This window comes from Cygnus olor, chromosome 10, assembly GCF_009769625.2.
Source record: "Cygnus olor isolate bCygOlo1 chromosome 10, bCygOlo1.pri.v2, whole genome shotgun sequence".
Lineage (NCBI taxonomy): Eukaryota > Metazoa > Chordata > Aves > Anseriformes > Anatidae > Cygnus > Cygnus olor.
This window is the reverse complement of record NC_049178.1, coordinates 15,126,914-15,149,662: the sequence shown is the minus strand read 5'-3', so window position 1 is coordinate 15,149,662 and position 22,749 is coordinate 15,126,914. Positions and strand designations below refer to the sequence as shown.

The 22,749-nt window shown below is 41.2% G+C and overlaps 1 protein-coding gene across 4 annotated transcripts in view; it reads right to left on the bottom strand.

Moving 5' to 3' along the window:
- Positions 1 to 22,749, bottom strand: part of ATXN7 (ataxin 7) — an 83,163-nt gene that overhangs the window by 4,657 nt on the left and 55,757 nt on the right. For all 4 annotated transcript variants that reach the window (XM_040568304.1, XM_040568305.1, XM_040568303.1 and 1 more), the window contains 7 exons: positions 7,381 to 7,636; positions 6,574 to 6,836; positions 6,111 to 6,193; positions 4,057 to 4,322; positions 3,436 to 3,634; positions 2,170 to 2,291; positions 896 to 1,853 (listed from right to left, as the gene is read on the bottom strand). In XM_040568304.1, coding sequence (XP_040424238.1) covers positions 896 to 1,853; positions 2,170 to 2,291; positions 3,436 to 3,634; positions 4,057 to 4,322; positions 6,111 to 6,193; positions 6,574 to 6,836; positions 7,381 to 7,636 — 2,147 coding nt within the window. The remainder of the gene's footprint in view (positions 1 to 895; positions 1,854 to 2,169; positions 2,292 to 3,435; positions 3,635 to 4,056; positions 4,323 to 6,110; positions 6,194 to 6,573; positions 6,837 to 7,380; positions 7,637 to 22,749) is intronic.

Sequence of the window (22,749 nt, the reverse complement as noted above, 5' to 3'; positions counted from 1 at the left end):
TCTCACTGACCTCCTAACCTCTCCAGGTACACAGAGATTTTTAGGGTTTCAGGGTTTTAGTCCCAGAGGAAACAAAAAGTGTCTCAAGTTTACAGTCTGTAAAATTCTAGTTCCATACCTGCTCTCTAAAATTCCATCTTCGGTATTCTTTTAAAGCTATATCAAATTATTTTACCCCTCCAAATGTCCCTTCAAGTTGTGTCTAAATTCATTCTAGCTTATCAAGAACTTTCTCTCCCAGTGCAATCAGTTTAAAAGAACAAACCCTCAAACTAACTTAAAAAAAGTTACGTATTCATGAGATCTGCTACCTTTATAGTAAATCTGTTTGTTTTACAGACTAAAAAGGTTTCTATCTTTTATATCTTATTTATAACATTTAATCTCGTTAATACTAAGATGTTAGTCAATGACACCTTGGGATAATAGGCTTATTTTATCACAGTATCGCAGTTCTGTTATCAGCATTGTTGTTCCACTTTGTAGAATGTTTATTACTGACACAGAAACAAGTCGTTCAGCTGAGACATTCAGCTCTCTTCCACAGCTGGCTGCAAGATTTTATTGTTATTATTATTTATTTTTAAATGCGAGAACTGAATTTCATCTGAGAGTGATTCAGAGGCAGCATCTATGGGAACTTGGGATGTCATATTTAAGGTTACTTTAAAATAAGTAAATAAACATAACCATACTCTACTAGAATCAAGTGTTTATACAAATCATGCGCAAAAGTACTATAAAAACACTCAAAAGCGGTATTGAACAAATAAGAGAACTGTCTTTCACCTGAATAGCATCTGGAATTGTCTATTACTTATTAAGAGAACACATCGAATCTAAGCATGTGAAGAGACACACTCGTACTGGCTTACTTCCAGACAAGAGCTCCTACCTGATGAAGAAGAGAATTGTTCATCAGTCCTTGTGTCCCTGGGATTGCACCAGCGTGTTTTGCGTGAACATTATTCACCGATGACAATTTGGCAACTTTGTTTGACTTGCTGCTGCTGCTGCTGCTGTTTATGCTGCTTGAACCAGGTGAGCACTTTCTTTTCTTTCCTATTAGTTTGTCTAGGGAAGTATGCGAATGTGAAAAACTGCTGTGTGAGTTTACAGTCAGCTCACTGGACTGATGAACAAACGGCCCTAAGGAAAGAGTGGAATCGCTGCTGTTCATCATCACACTCATTCTTTTTATCGATTCTGCAGGGCTCCCGGTAGGAGGACCCCTCCCTGATTGGTCATGTTTGAGGCTAACAGAGTTAGCTTTGCTAGTCATACAATTGAGGCCAACACTGTGGGACGAAGACGTCACCGATGGATGATAGGAGGTCCCAGAGTTTCCAGAGTTAACCACACAGTTTTTTCTAAAGGACTCTGTGGAATGAGAAGGTGCTAGCAGTGCGGAACTGTTTTTACGCTTCTTTCCTGAGCCGCCGCTGCTACTGACGCTGCCGGTACTGTTACAGGTGCCACTGCCAGCAGAAGATTCCTTAGGTTTAAAAGATTTGCTGGATTTCAACTTCTGAGGTTTGCTGGGCATAGCTGAAGGTACAGAGGAAAGCACTGTAGGTGTTGAAGGGGATGAAGACACTTGTCTTGATTGCATACTGCAGACAGGATCCACTGCACCCAGAGTAGCAGGATTTGCATTTAGTGTAGTTCCGTGTGATGGTACCGATTTGCTGTTCAGGGACATACAGGAAGGAGACACCAGCGCTGGCGATGACATAACCGTGGTGGGTAAGAGGAAACCTGCTGCGCTGACACCGTACTGTGAAGCAGGCATCGAGTTTGTCCGATGTGGTGCACGAACTGACGTTGTGTTACTAGATGCTGGAGGAATTTTCCTGCGGGTAAAAAGAAAAACAAAAACCCAGGTAGCAACCATTCTCTGGAATAATACCCAGTCCAGTAAATACTGTTTTAGAGCAACTGTATCTTGAGATCGATAAACGACACCAAAATATTTTACCAATAGTTAATTATTGCCAAAAAAGTAAAGCCAAGAAAAGTAAAAAAGTATTGCCAAGAAAAGTAAAGCATACGCTCTCAATCTCTGACCTCATTAATCTGAACACCGACTTGCTTTGCTGTAACTAGAATCACAGGCTATACACATTTCTACAACAATCAGGAATAATCAGAACTTCAATTTTTACTCACTTCCACATCTGAGAATTAAGATGCTTCTCCACCATGAAGTTAAGTGCACATCGAATATGGTTCCACCGCTTGTCAAACACGTAATAACCTCTTCCAATTTGCCGACTACCAAATGTGCAAAACTGAAAAGACAGGTTTTTATTGGCATTTTCTACTTTCAGTGACAACTCTCTGAACAACAACACACTTGCCTATAAAAAATATATGTTAAACGAATATAATTTTTTTTGTTTAAACCCAGGATAAAAAAATTTACATTTGATTTCTAATTTCTACATTATAACCACTGTTTTAAATTTTTGGCCATAGTATATTGGGATCATTTCTTTCCCCATCTGAAATTCCCATGTTTATGATGAATGCAGCAATTAGATTTGAATCCCCCTGATTAAACAGAGAAGGACAATAGTGTATTTCACATTTCTATATATATGTGTGTAAGTACACACTCAGCTATATACACACACACGTAACGTTCCCTTCTGAGGAGCTGTCAGCTATTTGCTCATAGCCTGTTTAACAACAAAAAAAAAGGAAGGCTAGGCCTTTAGATAACGTAAATGGTTTAAGAAGACAGAAATTAGAGGGAAGGTTCATCTACTGCACCTTATGGTTCATTTCTTCAAGTAGCCTGTTAACATTTTGTTGAAGGCAAAGATAATAGATCAGCCTCACGTGAAAGATGTCTGTTAGCATACTGCAAGAAACAACTTGCAATAATAAAAAAAAGGTATTTGATGGTTCAAAAAATGAATCTATGAGTTTTGCCAAATGCAGAAATATTTCAGTATTTTGTGTCTGAAAAAAGATAAGCACACCATATATGCCAGCTTTTGTCAAGATTTAAATATTTAAAAAACCACATTATTGCTACCTTCACTGTGACAACTGGCACCTTGAGTAAAAATGTCACGGGAAAAAAAATTCTAGTAACAAAATCTCACTAAAAAGGCATTATTTGCATGTCCTTATTCCACAGCTATTATTTCCTGGAAATGTCACATGCCTTCCTACCCCAAACCTACAGCCCTATAGAGCAGTTACCAATTTCTTCAGTACTTTGGCAATTTGATTTCTTTTGTATGGCAGCAGGGAGGCCCAAACATATTTCTTTGGCATGTTTACTTTGCAAATACACTGATATCATCACTATTGCTGAGACAACAAAACAAACACAATAGAAAGCCACCCTTAAGCCCCCCAAGTTATTTGTTTACAAATTCAGAGCCAGTGAGAGACCAAGGTTAACTTTTACTTAACACATACAGCGGCTGGTTGAGGATGATGACCTGAATAGTGACAATCCAGTTTTTCAACAGGCTCTTCTTTTTCATCACATTCTCCCTCATCACTGGATAACCGAGATGCTGGCTCAGCTGCAGGCAAGGGAGGGTGAGGGGATTCGTGGACAGAAGGAGAATCGCTAGGGGCATTTCCACTGTGCTGGGCTGGACAGCCTGGAGGCCTGGGAAAGGTAAGCAGTAAAGGTGTTATTGAGGCGAGGCTCGTCAACAAGCACTTCTTTGTGGATGTTTCAACACTGACACAAGGAAATTTACATTAACTGATGCCCAATATTTTCAAGAGTCTCGTAACACAACTACCGAGAGAAAGGCGAGGAGTTATTGTACCCCTGGAAAAGCAGCATTGCCCAATTGTTGCAGAACTGCTTTAATTGATGCAAGTCAGCCTCTGCTATTTCAAACTCCAAACCCTCCTTGCTGTGAGTTACAGCCCAGCATGTAATTGCTAATTGCAGACAGACAGTCACCAGGCCTAGAGCAAAAATGCTACCCCATCCAACAGATCCCTATCTCTCTTTCAAAATCCACGTAACGAAGCTACCAGCATTAATTTTGTACTATTGGATATGCAGATTTTTCTTACCTTGGAAGACTGGGGGGGTGAGGTTTGGGTTTATTAGGTAATAAAGGCTTTGATTCTGTAAGAGTAACTCCATGAGAATTTTGGTGCAGCTCCTGGGAAGTTTTAGTAGGTGAGGGATGTGGTTCCCTGAGAGGGGGCATCTGCTGATGATGATCCGAATGTCGAAGAAGTTCCTTTTCCCTGGTTTTGCTTTTGTGCTCGGCTAACAACACATCGAATCGCTTTCTTCGACCCTGTACAGCCCTCCGCTGGGTTAAGGAATGTGTCTGCAAATCCATGAATAAATCATTAATCCCAGGCTATTAGATCTGTGGAAATTAAACACTCAAAACACATGTCTAGAGCTCTAGAATACAGACAATAATCACATTTGTGGTTTAGTAAATAAGTGGAAGAATGACTTATAAAACAAACTTGGAATTTTTTTTTGTGGATGATTACATGTCTTCCTGATACAAAATAATGAAAAACAGCACTTGAGTTCAAAACTTCTTCCTTTTTTTTTTTTTTTTTTTTTAAAGAAGGAACTACCAAAGAAACTGCTCTTATTATGCTCAGACTGGAATTACAAATCTTTTTAACATTGTTTTTGATATTTTAACTGCCAATATGGTATCTCTTCTTCTCACCCTAGTGCACAACCAAAAAATACCAAATATTTACTTTCACTTAAAATATTTAACACAATAAAACTTAAAATCAGACTTGTAATGGGAGACACTAAAAATATTTATAAAAATCATTTACTTCCTTCTGTTTACTAATATATTCCTTGAAAACAAATATTTTCCGATGTCATAGAGTAGGTATTACAGAATGAAAAAAAAAATACAGCAGAATCCACAGTCAGACAGAACTCAAAGTCCTTTGAGCATCCTGAACTCTACACAGAGTAAGACACACATGGTACAAATTCTAGGTAAAGTGAAATGGGTGTAAGCTATTTTTTTTTTTTTTTTTGAATTGTTGAAGTCACATACTATAACTTATTTTCATATGGCATAAAAGGTTTGATTGGCTAATTTTCATAGGTAAAAATATTATCATGTAGATTAGATACAAATAGCAACTCAGAAAAATATTTTGAGTAGGTGCAATATTAGCAATTGCTGGGAAACATTTTTACTTTCTTTCTCTTTTAAAATTTTGGTTTCTCTAATTCTCCTGTAAAATCTTGAAACTTTTTCCCTTCTCTATTAGCAAAAGGATTGCCTCCCCACTGTAATTCCAAAAGGGCAATGTGTTCAAGTTCAGTTCCTGCGGGTCATTAGTGCCAGCTTCATGTACCTTTGTTCTGGAGGTGGTTTATTTACCAGATGCTTCCTCTACTGACAGTTTAGCTGCTTTGCATAAAAAAGGCTAAATATTATACAATTGCATAGGATCTGGATTTTCGGTTCTTTGGGACTTATACACCCTACCCTCCAAGACTTTCGAGCAAAAGAACACATTTAAGCTGATCGAAAGTTTTTTAAAGATAGTTTAATTTAGAGTTTGACCTCTAGGCATACTCCATAGCTTTCTCAGAAGACTCATTTCTGAGTAAGCTGTGTAGGTAAATCCAGCAGCACTGGCATTTGCGCAAATACCTGCTAAGTATCTGCTGCAGGCTCTGGTGGGAAAAAGGAAAGGAGTGAGAGTGGGGGGAGCTTGATTTATCAGAATCACACATAAACAAGTAATACTTCTAATGCTTACGATGGACTTTTAAAAATCCATGGTCTGTAACCCAAAGATTATCCCCCAAAAGAACATGCTGGCCCCTCTAGTACATACATGTGGAGTAACATAATTGTTTCCATGTCAGCATCCATGTAAAAGGTTTATACAAATATAAAGATCTCTGGGTTACTGTGGGAACTAAGTTTTTGGATAAACAATTGGCTTAACTTTGAAAACAATTCCTTCATGTTCGTAGATAATATGCTTTGAGAGGGACCATTTACAGTGGCAATTACTGACAGGAGAAATTTGTAGTTTTCTGTTTTCTGTCACATTCCCTAGGAAATTAAATGTGAACTTTACAAAATCTTATTCTGATTAAGACATCCTACCTTGCATGTCAAAGACCTAGTACAGGGTTTCTTGGTTTCCACATCAATGACACCACAGTATATATCAGGATCAAATTCTCTCTCTGTCAAAGGTGCACAAATATGCCGATTATTGAAAACAGCTTTCATAAAGACATCTTGAAATACTGACATTTATTTGCTTTAGAAAATTTAACCATAGTGGAAATTGTTTTCAAATATAACACATCTTAAAACTAAGAACTGATATGCCTGTAACACCTGGATGGTTTCTGAAAGCAACAGACACATTTCATGTTGTTTGCATCCTTTATGAACACATCAAGCTAAATTTAAATTCTAGTACGTAAATGTACCTAATTACAACTTAATGCTATAAAAGTAAATATTTACCTCTGAAGCTTATTTTTACGTATCTTATATATGTATTTTTATGTATACACTAATAAGAACAATATAGCAAAAAATATTTAAAAGCAATTACCTGACAATCTTTTATGTAAAAATTTCCTATTATTTGTATTTTCTTCAGGTTTCTTTTCCAAAAATGGAGGCACAGAGAGAAGACCTTTACCATTCAGTATCTGTCCAGGGGAAGGCAAGGGTGGCTTTGGTATTGAGGGACAATTAAGGCCAGTCTTTATTGAGGAACTCACAGTAGTAGAACAAGTTGGACCAACAGCAGTTTTCAGTTGGGCACCATCTATCTTTGGATGAATCTTTTCCACTTTGACAGATGGAGTCATACTATTATTTATGAAAAAGAAGGGCGGAAAAATTGTAAATGATAGTATCATGAGTCATAAATTACAAGAAGTACTTAAAATATGTTACTCAATACTCCGATCTATTCACAGTTCAATTTTAGACCTAAATTGTTTATTCCCAGTTTTCTTATTTTTAGTCTTTTTCTTATTTATTTTCACATTTGTGGTGATGTTCACTATCTCTTCTGTTCTCTTGTCCCCATTTCCTTGGAAGTATTTCAGCGACAACAGAAACTTCAGAAACTCACTTACAACGAAAGTATGCAGATTGGATCAAAGAATAAAGACCCCCTAGTAGAATGGCCTTTATTTATAATGATTCAAGCTGCATCTTTGCAAGTGTCTCGTTCGACAGTTTCAACAGTATACCTATAATCTTAGACCATGCTGCTGGAAAAGATCTGGAGGAGTTTAAAGTGGTCTCTCTCAAAGCAAAAATCCTCTGAAACAAGAGGAAGTTCTACTGATACAGCAGTTTCTACACACATAATAATATTTAATTCTTTGTCAAAATGCATACTCACATTTTATCATGGGGAACTTTGCTATGCTGTACCGGATGCATTAACCTGTTGTTTCCGCTGATCTGCAGCTTGTCTTTGGGTAATTTCAACAACTTGGAATTTGATGATGACGATGCACTAGTACCTCCACTGGATGAACGATTGCTACCACTTCCAGTGCTACCTTTGTTTTTTGAAGGGAAAGATGAAATGATGGAAAATACTGAAGAGGAGGGAGGAGTCAAAGGCGGCTTGCTGGAGGAGCTGTGTCTTCTTTCTGAAAAGGAGAAAAAAAAAAAAGGGGATTTTAAACTCCCACAGCCCATGCAGAAACAATTCTTTAATACTTCATGTTGTCGTTTACTCCATTAACATTTTTCCTTTATTGGCTTGGGAGGTCCTCTGCCACACACGGAGCAGAGAGGATTCAAGCCTCACTATAAACCATGAGGCTCCATTCATTGTTGGTCCCCAGTCAGTTACAGGAGTCTCTTTTAACTTTGTGAGCTACATTCCTCAGCCACTAAAGCTTAACGTTTAGTATACGCTCCCCACTCTCTCTCTCCCTCTCTCTCTCTCTCTGTCCATCTTACAGAACAAGAAAGTGAGAATCAAACCCAGACCTCCAACACACAAAGCAAAGAGACCCCTATCCTCAGGCCAAGCAAGCCTGAATATCACATCTCCTAAAGGAGTAACAACTACCTGTTAGTGTGTCACCCAGGGGTCAAAATGATATTGGAGCAAAAATTTTAAATTTTACTTCATCACAGTTTTTTGGTATGGTCTATTAGACCTTCCATGTGGAATGCTTCCGAGAACAAAGGCTGAAGTACTGACTTACACTGCTTTTTGCTTTTCTCTTATTAACTCTATTAATCCTTTCATAATATGACCAATGTAGGGAAGAATTCTATTTAGGAACAACAGAAAAAGGAGTAATGGATGTGCTTCTATGGAAAAGTCTATCTGAACATTTGAATGGTCAGGTTCCATCAACGAACACGTTGGAGAAGAAATGATTTAATTAACATTATACCGTTGGCATTAACCATTAGCCATTAACAGAAATATCTTCCTAGCACCATTTCAGTTAAAACAGCACGTATTTTAAAGACGTTTCTTTGGAACAGTGAACTCTCAGTCACAGTACACTTGACAGCTTCCCGGAGTACCCAGCTCTGCCTACAAACGGACATGGTAATTGACCATTTGCTCAACTGGTATTTGGACACCTGTGATTCCTAGATGACCTGTGCATGTAATCAACTCCTGCTTAGAGACCTCTCTCTGGCTATCAAGTACACGCAAACCACGGATCCAAGAGAGAACCAAGAATTAACAGGTCCCTCTGTGAAGATGAAAGGCACCTTCTCCTTGCTAGTGATAACACCTCTTTCCCAGCTGGTATCATTAATGGTGCCCAAACCCACCACCGGTCCCAGACACAGCTTACAGATTTTGACTTGAATTTACTTATACTGTCGAGGAAGCAGCCTACTCATCAAGTTACAACAAAGGGAAAGTCATGTTCAGCACAACCTGTACAGGAGTCTGTGACACTCTGGAAAATGTAAAGTAATACATCCACATTCTGCTTATATGACCTGTTTTTTCCCTCCAGTCCTAACTACAGCTATCACAGGGCACTGAGATGGTGGCTGAGCAGGGCTCCACTTGTAACTGGCAGCTGTTGAACAAGACTTCACCAGCCCCGTACCAGTCTAGTCCATTCAAAAAGCCACGCTGCTCAAGCAGTGCAAGAGGTAGGCACAGGAATCGAAGTCCTGGCAAGCTAATTTCATACAGAGGTGGGAAAAAGCACTTTAAATATGTTCATTAGCTCAGGAAAAAAAAAAAAAAAAAGATAAAGATGAAAAACATACAGTTTAGACTGGAAGCCAAGAACTCCAGTCAAGAAACGATCTCCGAGACTGAGCCATGCGACGCACATTTCTATTTGTCTATCTGAGAAACGGGCATAAAGTACCTAACAAGCCTTCAGCTAAAGAATCATCTCTTCTTAATTAGTATTTACGAAAAGCTAAGAGAGGTCAGGCGAAATGCCCAACATAAACACATAACAAATGCAGCAATTTAACTTTTATCTCAAGAAATAACTGCTTTAAAGTGGTGAGGTTTCGAATGACTTGTCACCCGTGATGTTCAGTATCATCTCCTTGGCTTTTTAGAACCCTACGCCATTGAAGAGTTCTCTAGTACGTTAGCATATTTATATTCTAGTAAATGACCACGCTTCTAATATGACATACTGCTTACTGCCAAATGTCTTTTTATAGCAACGGCAAGAATCCCTGAGCGGCTTTGATAAGTTACTATTTGGGGGCCATTAGTTCAGCGATGCTACACCCCGGGAGATTACCCTGCGAGATAATGAGAAAACTTGCTCAATACTCTGTCACCTTCTGTGTATTTATAAAATTTGAAGTCTGAGTACTTAGTAGAGTTACAAATAATCTCTAACAATCCAGTGGATCACTACCGTTATCTTTGGGAGTTTGATTTTTTCCCCTCTGGTAAGAAGAGAAGGGTGTTACTTCCTTGGAGAAAACTTGGCAGACGAGAGAAGAGCTAGAATAAGACTGAGTGCAGTGCCTCTCTGCCTCCCTCCGTTAGGAATAAACTGGGCAAAATACGAATCTGTGTTATTGATCCAAACGATGATTTATCAACAAAGCGAGGCGGCATTTCAACAGATTGTGAGCAGTCTTCTTTCGCTGCTGGTGACCTGCCTGGGCCTGTTTGGCATTGACTGACCGACCGGCAGGGCTGCTGCAGTGACTGCCTGCCTGGGAGAAGACCATGGGAAAGAACATCGGTCCCGTTCACAGCTGAACCCTGCCAAACGCTTGCTCAACACGTTTAGTGCTTCAGTCTTTCTATAAAATTCATGTTTTTAAGTGAGATCTGTTCAATCTCTTTCGTAAAATACCTGAAGAATACCGATGTTCTTCCTTATGTAGTTCCCATTTGCCATTAACTCTGACTCAGCCTGAAAATATTTAAAAATAATTACCTCCAGGTGTTCAGTTTTCAGATTTTTAAAGTTAACATCCGTGTCCCTTCCCTTCATATAACTCTTGAAAGAAAAAAACTTTTTTTTTTTTTTTTTTTTTAACTCCATGATTGCTTTTTGCAACACACGGCAGTGATCCCTCAAATACTACACCTGTCTGACATGGTTCTAAGCTCTAAAATCTCAGAGGGTTGGTTTTGTTTGTTTGTTTGCCTTTGCTTTGTTGTTGTTTGTCTTTAAAGAAAGAAGTAGTTTCGGCTTTGGACAAAGAATTGGAAAGTTTCCCTTGAGCTCTTTCAGACTTGCAGGAGATGTGCAATACATTCACAAATACACTACAGTTTCTAAACTTTAGGAAGAGTCCCGTGGTGTTCGTTCTGTGTGCATCAATTAATAGCTTCGGGCAGCAAACATAAGATGTACAGATCAAGTTTCATAAACCCATTTTTTTTTTATACAGACTTCTTGCGTAAGTACTGGGCAAAAAGTCAAACTGACCTGTGCCAGTGCTAGCAAAACCATCCTCAAAAATAAAGCACGCCCATTCAAACCCACAAGCAAGTTTAGTTCAATGAAATATGTCGTAACTTCAGTCAACATCCAGAAAAACAGTTTTAACATAGGTTAGTTTAGGGGTAAGAGTATTATTCAGTATAGAATTAAGCGTGTGCATTGAAACAAAGCATAAGTTCATGATTATGTAATTATTATTTAATTTATGTCTTGACCAAAGTAAAAGCATGACAAAAGTGCTACTTAAGCTTTTTTCCATCATACTGATCTATTATTTGACTTTTCATTTTAGAAATGAATTAGTGCAGTCCTACTAAAACAAACATCATTTACCTGGGGATAAAATTTACTTTGTGTCAGTATGAATATTACATTTCTATGGAAATTGTGGAGAACTAATTTACATGATCTTCTAATTGCTCCAGAAGGATCGGATCCATGACTTGACACGAGAACGCAAGAAGGGGTGACTTACACAAGTCCAGCAGCAGCCTGACAAGGCACCTGAGGTCTGTAGCTGCTGAAGTTTTAAACATTCAAAGCTGCAAGATGCCGACAATTCTGCTTTTGTGCATGTGCAGAATCGCTGTCATTCCAACATGGCTGGCAGCTAGATGAATCTTTTACCTGCAGGTATTTCTAAAATCCTCACATCAGGACATTTTATCACGAGGCACAGACACCATGCCTCCATAGCACAGACTAAAACTGGCAGATGAAAGGCAGGGGCTCGGAGGACAGGGACCTCCCCACACTGTTGGGCTGCACTCTTCTTAACACTGAAGAATTTAATACAAGTGGACACAACCACGAGTAACATAGAGGCAGGCAGAAGAGCCACTCCTACACCACTTCTTCAGCAAATGAATGAAGTCCACAGATCCAGAAGAAAATTTTGAGCAGTAAATTTTGATTTGACCAGGGATACCAAAAGTCCTGCGCTCTGAAAGGGGTTTTTAAGACACAACCCTCTTCTGCAATTTTTTTGGTTGTTTGCTAGCCCAGGTCCTCAGCCACCGCACCGTGAATTGCTCTGAAAGATCTCACCACAGCTACAGCTTTTAGTGCAGCAGCCAGCTAAGATCCTTTTGCAGCTCTAACCTGAATGCCTGTGCTGTGCAATGACCTCACGATGACAAAATAATAAAATAATTGAAGAAAAAAAGAAAAAAAACAGGCCTATGAAGATCTTGCAGAGGAAACCCAGGAGCTAAAACAATCACCAACCCAGCAGACAAATTACTCGTCCTTTGATGCCACCCTGGCAGCGTGCAGCTGGTTGGGAGCAATCGCCTGTGCAGGATCTTGATCTGCTGCTCACTCACTCACTGCTGCTTCATTATCCTGCTCTAATCGTGGGGCCCAGATACCAAGGATTCCGCCCTAATCTTCCAGTGATGTCCCTTTAATCATCTGATCAGTTGTGTTTGCACTGCAAGTCAGGATGAGGTCACTGCACGCCCAATTGCGTTGTGTTTAAACTTACACTCCTAGCTGACTAGACAGCATCTAAACAAAGTTAGATTCTTCTCTCCAGCAAGAAAGTTGCAGAAGAGAACATTTAAAGAGCGCACGCTATCAGCATGACAGACTGTCACAGTGTGATTGGCACCAGTACAATCTGTCATGTCTCTAGAGAGAGTTCTTGTTTCAAAAAAAAAAAAAAAAAAGTGCTTGCAACCAGCTGATATCATTGTCTAATGCTCAGCGTTAGTAAAACCACGAAGACAGGCTGACTGATAGTCATGCGTGCTTCTGTCACTCCATTCACAGAAACACAACACTTTAGCGGGAGAGAAAAAATATTAATGGAGGTGGTATATAAATATATTGCAGCATGCCAAATGCAAGTCAGGTGGCACATCCGAACGCGGCACGTCACTTTATGCATCTCCATCACTTACCACAATGGTCTTCCTTATCTCCACCAGAGTTCTTGGATATTGTAAATAAGTAGTAATAGGCATAAAGTGCTTATCTAAGAAATAGGTTTATATAATATCTTTTATATAGATTACGGTCACGGTAGCCACACTGCTGCAACCTTATGTCTCGCACTTCCTTGCTTTAAAACTATTCAGCGCACTTGCAATATCGAGTACGTTTTACTGCCCGTGAGTCACGCCATCCCATGATGAGGCAATTAAGCCACAACGATAAAACTTAAAGTACGTCTCTTCTTGATGTTTTCAAAAATCCACCAAAACGCAATACCTAACCAGTTTTGAAGAGGCCATTTTAAAACCCAGGTTCACCTCTGCAACTTGACGCGTTAAAAGGTTTGCTGTGCCTAGCAGGGGTTTAAAAGGTGCTGGTTCGCGTGTGTTTACACACACCTGCACCACATACGTGCTACAGCATTGTTCTCACCAAGACACTCTTACATTTACATTGAGATGGCAGTACCTAAGAAGATAAAACCATCTTCTTAAGGCAAAAATAGGATTTAAGGTCAAACCATACATTATAGAGCAAAATATAACTGCAGAAATGAACAATTTTTAAAATTCCCTTTAAAACGTTCTTTCACATTGATGCGCTTTTTGGAGGCTTCAACTCGGATGTTGCATGAAACATTTATACTCCCCCACAAAGAGAGCTCAGAAAATAATTTTCCTCTCGGAAAATCCTTTGCTGAAGCCAAAGACAAATAAAGCACACACATCAGACCTGACTGGGTATGCTCCAAAATTACTTGTCAGTTCTGAGGATGTTTTTACTTCTCATATGAGTACTTTATCACCACGAAGCTTTACATGTCATCTGTTTTCTGCATCTTTGTTTGAAAGAAGCATTGGTGTGTTTATTTCCTGCTCTGCTGTCCAGCACTCCTAAGCAGGGGTAAGGTCTCATTGTTCCAGACGTGAATTCCTGAAACATTCCCTTGTCTATCATCTCGAAAACACACACTGCGAGTCTCCCTAAAGAGCATATAAAATCTGCCTCTGCTTTAATTGGAGTACACTGATTTATTATGCAAATTCATAATTACAGGGAACAAAGTTGGTTTTTTACTATTATTATTTTCATTTATTTAAGAAGTGCTTTGGTTACAAATGCACAATTCAGAATCCAAAGCTCTCACATACCCTGAAAATCAATTATTTGTGTATCATTCCAGTTCTGAAATCCCTCCATATTAACTTGCACTGCTTTAAGACAATGAAATAAAACACATCTGCATGTTTATGATGGTCCAGCACACTCAACTACGGCTCCTCATGAAATCCAAACTTGCATTCAGCAAAAGCCACTGACCGTTTGAATGATATATTTAAGGTTTTTGCTCCGCTTTCACTTTGGGTTGTTTTTAAAAACAAGTTTACCAGAGCACTTAACATCGGAAATGAGAGCAAAGTCGGGAAGCAGCAAACTTCATTCCTTGAGAAGGATGCTGCCTTTCGTCTTCCCTGGCCTCGCTGCACCACATCAGGTGTGCTATTTCAGCCCTTTGAAGTTTCCCAACGTTTAAATTTGAATATTTGGAAATTATTTACTCAAGTCCCAAGAGGTGTTTTGATGGGTAGTTAGTTAACCACATCCCTTTGAGCAGAATCAGAATACAAGTGTTAGCTATTATTACTCTGCTTGTTTCGTTACTGTAGTTACTGAGCAGCACTGTCTGCTTTCAAAACTGCAAAAGCAATTGCTCTCTGATTTCTAAATGCATACGTTTAAAGATTTCCTCGAGATTTACTTACTAGAAGTGAAAGCCACTCACAAGTGATCGCTGTGCTAATGTTTTAGATAAGGGAGTATGAAATGATGTGTAAGCAGGATTACGTTGTTATTGCTGCTGTTGAAGAAAACAGAGGGAGTAGGAGAAAGTTCATTTTCCCTAGTAAGAATCCAAACGCCAATTTTAATGCTTTAAAATCGTAGGACAAAAAGGAGACAATTCTGTAACCATAATTTAGGCTATTTAAATAATGCATTTTAAATGCTATGAACATAACTACAGCACAGCCAGGATAATGTAATTCTCTGATCGCAGAATACTAACTCAGCAGAAATGGCTTTCTCCACTACAAAAACTGCAGCAAACTGCCCCAAAGCAAACACGCCCTCCCTCCCCCCCGAGACTGCCACCACAGAAAGGAGAGCTGGGAGCAGATTGCAAGTAGCAGTATTAAGAACGTAGCAAAAATAGCAATGCTAAAATGTATTTAAATAAACAGCTTTCAATTGCATCCCTTCTTCCACCGCTTCCTTCCCACAACACACTGTACACCACTAATGCTAGTTTTTCAATTTTTCCATATTCGTTACTAATCCTTTCCAAAGCCTTGCATTCAGAGCACACGAGTGGTTCTGCCGTCAATTTCAACAAGATTTAAGATTACTCTTTACCATACATGGGTTTTGCTCGAGAGATGGGGAATAACCTCTGAAGCACCCACCAGCGCAGTGCTGTTAGCCCAAGCCAGCAAAAAGACTCCAGGGTTTTGCTTTGCACCCTTCTGTCTTTCTGCTCTTGCCTGCAGTGGCAAACTGAAATTAGTGATGCTCCCGTCAGGTTCATTTCAGCTCTTCAGAACCTCCTGGAGAGGAGTAAAACTCTCAAGAGCAACGTGGGAAAGCTGATGGAGGCAGGACATTACATTACTGATGGAGCAGAACCGCAAGCAAAATGGGGCCAAGGGCAAAAGGCTGCTAGGAGGTGCCAGAGGACGGTGGTTTCTCCGGACATATCAGACTTTACTCCACCTTTCTCCATCCACTTTGTCCAGGCATACCCAAATGCAAGGGCCCTAACATTTCAAAGAGACTCCAGCATAACATGCAAGAGCAAACTCCTGGAACACTTTCCTGAGCCACTTGACAAGGGGCTGACAAGAGAATGGGTTTCTCACCAGGGAACTGGCCCTAGAGCTCCAGGTAGGTAGCTGGCTTCTAAATCTGTCAAGCACGGGAATATAAATATCACAGAGTTATTATGGAAAGACAGCAGAGTGTCTTAGATGGTAATCGGGCCATGCAGAGATTATAATGTCCACGCTCTGAGCACTAATCTCTGCGTAGCCCGTTGACGACATGACAATACCTGCGCTGTCTGATTAAAAAACAGGCGCTGAATAAACCATATTTTTGCTATTAAAAATTGTTCTTTGGAATAAATTTAGGAGAAGCTAGAATTATAATAAACAAAAGCATCAACTAACAGAGGTAGGCTGTACAGCCCAGCACTGTACCAAGATGCAGGATGGGTCAGCTTCCTCCAAAATACAGCTGGAAAACTCATGGGAAGAGTCTCGTATATGTTTAACCCAAATGACATTAAAGAAATGCTTCAATTTTTCAAAACAGGCATAAAGCAAGTTAAAAATAAGAGACATTATTCCAGAGTTTCATAAAAAGGTGAATAACATAAGAATAAACAGAAGTTCAATAAAAAACTATGTTGAGAGCATGGGAATAAGAAATTAAGGTAAGAAGACCCACATAATTTCTGATTTTCCCTTTCTGCCCATTTGTACCCAGCAGTCAGGATACACCTTTGCCATCATGTTTTCTCCATTCAGCATCAACACAGCTTCTTACAAGACCTTATTGCATAGTGTTATGGTTCTGGTGTAATGTATTCGTCTGACTTCACGTGTTCAAATGTCTGCCTAGCTTTCATCTTTCTGATGCTCCTTTTCACATCACACTACAGAATTTTAATGTTTTGCCTGCAGCTATTCCTTTACATGTAGCCAACTTTAATCCTCGCAAGTTGGCTGTCAAACTTGGCTCTGCTGCAAAATAAGACGCTGAGGTTGAAAACTTCTTAAAAGCTGTTAGACAACCCAAATACGAAGGGGCTTATGGCCTAACTGACAAAGTCCTGGGTATAAGAAAGTGGACTTGGAATGGAAAGCTCTCCATAAGGAAAAGAAGAAAAAGAATTTACTTAGCTAAGAACAGAGGAGTAAGAGGAAATTTTGAAGGAAATACAAAAATAGTAGTGTCAGATCAGTAGATGTGATTCCTTGGTTTTGTCATTAAGAAGCTGCAGGACAGAAGAGACACTGAATGCATATTTTTCTTATGCACTACGTGAATAACCAGTGAAATCCACTGCCACCTGACATGAAAGCTTTGTAAGATAAAAAAACAAGCGTATTGATGCGTTGAACTAGCCACAACGCTGACTCTAAAGGCCACTCCGCCCCAGGGTTGAAGATTTCAAGAAACACCAACTGAGATTCCTCACACCTGCCTCCGTGTGCTTGGCACCGACTGTGTGCTGCGTGGCTGTGACAAGCCCAGAGCTCCCGTAGGGCTATGGGGACAGGAGTGTCACTGAACCCCGGCACTGCTGCGACGGCCGTGGGCCCAAACTCCACGGCGGGAAGCCAGAGGGGTGCAGGGGATCAGGCCTGGGGCTCTGCCCGCTTGGCGAATGCTGAGTTTTCTTTTTGGGTCTTGAAATGCAGGATTTTAACTTAAAACTCTGACTTTTCAAGATGGAGAAGGAAGAAAGGAAGCGAACCTAAGGTTAGGTAAATTGCGATAGTTTTCCAAAAGATGCTTCAAAAGTCAGACGCCTTTGCAAAATTTGAAATCTCTTGGAACTTAAATGCCCATGCTGCAACATCAGTGAAAAGAGAATAAACACGGTGGTTTGGGGTTTTGTTTAAGTCAGACCCTTATGTTATTTTACCCTGATATAATGACTGTAGGCACTAGTCAGTTTTCAGTCATAAAAAAAGGCTCGTTGCAGCTTATCTCATTAACACCGCTCAACCGTAATCGGTGTGAAACAACCACTCCGTGCTTCAAGCCACCGAAACACACTAACTGCGCCCATTAAAGCTTTACGGCAGCGGTAGCGTGGCGAGGCCTCCGGAAACCACGAAGGCAGCGAGCCCAGGGCAGCACCCCAGGGTGCTGGCACAGGGCGGCCTTCGGGCTGCGGCCGGGCCCTCCCCAAAGGGCTCGGCTCGACCCCAACGGCTCCTGAACTTTGGCCAAGCGGCTCCGGTGACGTTACCTCCGGCGGCGCCCGAAGATGGCCGTGGCGGCGGGGCCGGCCCTCAGGCCGCTCTCCCCTCTCCACAGCGAGCTGCCAGGCCGGGCCCGGCAGCCATGTGAGGCCTCGGCCCCCTGCGTGCCGCCCCGCGGGGCCGCGGCCCTACGGAGCAGGATTTGGGGTTTTGAAGCCCTGCTGTGGGTGGGTGCCGGGTTCCTTCCCAGGTCAGCGCTCGGCCAAAGACAAAACAAAACAAAACGCGGAGCTGCTGAGGGGGGGAAAAAAAAAAAAAGGAAGAGGAAGAAACAACTCGCGGCTTTCGCTCTTGTTTTAAATTACCATAATCCGAGCTGAAATTTCTGGCCCTTCCTCACTCACCGAACTCACGTTTAGAGCCAAGCAACCCTTTCTCCACTGAAACAAAAAGGCTGCTGAGAGGAAAGGCCTTCGGCTATCGGTATCAGTGCATTGCTTGTCTGTAAAGAACAGTTGAGCAGAAGCAGGGAGCACGACTTGAGGAGGGGTGGTTAGTTTGTATTTATTTTTGCTCTTTATTTTTTTAAAGGAACACACAGAAGCCCGGAGACTGCACCTCCGATTAACAAGCTTAGAAACACATACTACATCCTCAAACACTTTTATCAAATAGCAGCTTTCCCATGCCTCTGCAGGGAGGCTCTGAGATAGCGATCAGTTCCTCTTTCGCTCTGAATTTCTAGAGAAGCTGACAGCTCGCATCACCTATCCATTAATAAAGGGCAGCTCAGGGATACAAACACAACTCCTTGGACTGCATTGTTTTAAAAACATCTCCTTCCATTGTCAAAATTAGCACCAGTCACGCGTGCTTTTGGAGGATTTGTTTTTATTGTACGCTATTCTAAGTGATGCCTATAATTAAAGCTGGGTAAGTCCCTAACAGATTTTAGTGGTTCACAAAATTCTTGACTTGAAACTACCATGTGGGAAACCAGCACTGATGTATTTGTTTTCTTACCAACTAGAATTTATCCTTCCTTAGCCTTTGATTTGGTCTATTCTCATTCTGGGACCAAGAGGGTAACTTTTACTTGGTTGCTTGTTCCACAAATAAACTGACCAGGACCAGGCAATTTAATTCCAGTACTGCACAGCGTAGTAAGTTGTCTTCCTTCTGAGTAGGAGCGAGGACAAAGAGTCCGATCGCTAAGAAACCCCAGCAGCTGGGTGTCACAGCAGGGCTGGGATGGAAGCGAGAGGCACGGCAGTACATTCACGTGGACAGAAAACTGCAACAGCCCATCGAACGGTGCACCATTGCTGAGAGAATGCACCGGGGTTTTAGGCTTTGCTATGTCACGGCGTATATGCTGACTGTCTCCATCTTTGCATGTGTTTTTATTTACTATTTTCCAAGGACCAAAGGTTTCTGAGCGACTTTATACAGTAAACACTCATAGGATTTCACCCTGAAGCAGACTGATGCGTGTGGCACAGCGAAACGACAAGTCGGAATGTGCATTCTGACAAACGCAGCAGTAATTTTACTTCATGAAGTAAAAGCAGCCTCTTATATAAGGCAATGGAACGCTGAAATTATTTTCCTGGTGCTAAATATTACAAAGGTTTTAAGTTCTGTTTTCTAGCAACTCCACTTAAAGTCATTAAAAAAAAAAAAAAACAGAAAGCAACATCATTTGATTCAATATAAACACTGAAATCATCAGTGAATGTCCAGGTTCAGAGGCCTAGAATTATCCATGAAAGCTGCGAGAATGCTTCGTGCACATCCAGTCACCTGCCTGAACACACGGATGGCCGTGGAGCGGCACACTCTGCTGCCTGCTGGCTCGCAGTGCCAGACTCCTGCAGGAAGGGCAGCCAGCTCAGGGCGGCAGGGAGAGGGGCGGCTTGCTGCGCATCAGGAACCGAATTTCCAGGTCTTTGCTGCTGCAAAATCACCCAGGAGAAGGACAACTGGAAATGTGTCAACCCCGCCTTTCCACGTTTGCTCACTGAACACAAACGTGAAGTATTTGTATCACGTGTGATGCTATCACTAAGCACACGCATCCAGTATGGAGTACTGCAGAACCTTAAGTAGCAGCCCCCTCCCAATCATTCTGCAGCCTAAAGTATTCTGCATATTTTGCATTTTCATGAAAATACTTTTTCAGCTTGGCTAAAGGATTTTAAGTCTTTTATTTACATTATATTTTCTCATCTGGTCTTGTGAAGTGAGACGAATGCCACTCTGCCATCTCTCCTTCACTTGTCCACATTCTAGCATTCTGTTCTGTATTTTGAAATAAATGCATTTTAAGAAGAACCAAGAGCTGGATTAGACGTGACCCCCAGCACCTCCACTACCGACACAGGTCCCACAGATACTGGCATGCAAATGTCTTATTAAGCTGGCAGGCAAAAAAAAAATAAACAAATGCAAAACATGACGTGCAACCTGAAGCTGTGTGCACGCACTGGGCCGGAGGTGTTGCAACGGGAGGGCAAGTGATGGCAAAATGCACACAGGACAAAGGCAGCGACAACTAGGCTTCATTATCTGCACTGCACACGAAATAACTCATTTATCCTTTCTAAAAATTCAGCAATCTCAGGCACCAATTTCACAATCACTTTAAGCTGGCTGGCGCAAGCTCGTCCTGCCACAGCAAAAAGTGTGCCTGCCCTCTCCCCCAATCCCGACCGCACGGTTCGAGCCTCCGTACCATCTGCTCTCCTCCTAACAAAGAGCAAAACGATCGGTTCAGAGACCTGACAGCCCCACAAACCGCACGCCTCATTGTGCCAAAGCTAGCAATTAACAGAGCGAGGACTAGCACGTATTAAAAAGCGACTTGATCACAGGGAAAGGGCTACAGGCCAGAGCAACTTTTAAACAGCCGGCAGCGACAAAGAACCGGGTCAGGAGCTGCGGTAACGATTATTTTGACTAGATCCTAAAAGTTTTGAGGGGGATGTAAAAATTTGGACTTCCAAGGAATTTCATCTGATTGATATCAAGACAGCACAAACTGGGCTTGCTTACACTGCAGCCTGCTTAGATTTACATTTAGGACATTCTAAAATGACTTTGTTGTAAATATTTTGTTTCACAGAGATTGTTTGGTTACTGGTTACTATTATTATTCTTCCTGGAAGGAAGAGAATGACAGGCCTTGAGCCAACACCAAACTTCTTGAAGTTGGTCAATTGAGAACTCCTGTGTGGCTACTTGGAAAACCCACTGTGCTGCTCTGGGAGAGGCACCGAATGAACCCTGCCATACGCTGTGACACCCTGAAACCAACCTCAGCGTACAGAGCAGCAGGATTACATACAATGTACTGCTACTGACTTGTCTCTGAAGTCTTGCGTGTCTTTTTTTCACCTGAAGCTGGAAAGTAGCACTTTGAAGTAGCATCATGAATGAAATTCCAGCCCTCCAGAACCGTGGGGCAAGGGGTTTGGAAATCAGCGTGTTTTTATCTGGCACAGTGGCTGCTTTGGAGCTTGTCTTATGTGCTGCAGAAAACACACGTACATCTGGCAAGATTTCTAGTTCTGGTGTTTTCTTTTCCAAACCGGAGTGCTTAGAGGTTTCTTGGGTTTTAGAAAAGCAGAACGAGTCCAAAACAAAATGGATTACGTCTTATGTAATGAGCACAAATTGAGTACAGAGAACAATTTGACAGGCTTCTTGGTACACAATCAAGTGACAGCATTTTATGCCTTAGTATCAACTCCACTTACACAGGGTGCTTGCTTCTATCAGAAATACAAAATATAAATGCTACCCATCTAGTATGCGCGTACACAGAGCAAAGACTGAAAATACCTTCTATATAGACTTAAGCCTTTTTCACAGATTAGAAACAGAGAAAGACATTTGGTACATCAGATTTCAAGCGTGCGACCACAGCTATTGTTCAGTGCTGCCACTTGGACAACTGGGACGGGGCAGAGGAAATATCAAGCAGCCCAGGAGTTGGTCAGGGCTTTCAGTTCATCCTAAGTAGCTGCCAAGCATCCAGCTGCCCCAGGTACCTTCTCCTGCTGACAAAAAAAGTGATGGGTACGGTCCTAAAGGTCAGCACCCATCTTCGTTCTGAATATTGATCAATCCCATGGAAAGCAGGCTGGACAGAGAAAGGAACCGGTCCCTACCAAAATTAAGTGACACCATCTGTCATTACCATTCTGTGACAACTGAGATGTGACCATCACACCTTGCAATACTACTTACATGTACAGGTTTATAACATTTCTATGGCTATCAAAGCAAGCGTAAGTATTTCCAGAAGCTGGCTGGTGGATAGCTTTGTGACCGACGTGACTCCTTTGGTCAAGAAATACATGGCACTATGGCAGGGAGGGGACTGAACAGCGCTGGTTTAAAACCTTTCCTTTGACCTTACGGACCAGGAGAGGGCCAACACGGCACGCTTCCAGGCATATATATGGTTATGAGTGGCTTGTCACAGACTGTAAATCAAAGGGAAACTGAAGAAAACAAGTGCCAGCCAGTCCCATGCCAATAACAAGAAGGGCCAGAGCAGTACTGTAAGGTTTCTCATTATGATCTAGAAATACAGAAGAAATGAAAACAATTACTTCACTAAGCTCATCCTAATACAGCTGACAGTTATAAGAACACCAAAATGCTTAGCCTACTAACTCAAACAAAGACATAGCCATGTGGTAACAAAGGAGATACAGCCAGCTTTCCTCTTAGCGAGGGGACAAGTCATGAACTCCATGTGAGTATTTATGGACGCTAACAAATAGCTTTTAAAACCATCCAAATATACCGTACAAAACTTCTGATCAGCCCAAATGCAGCTCTACAAATAAAACCGCAAACACTGGACAGCTTCAGACTCCAAGGTGCAGAGGCTTAAGGAAA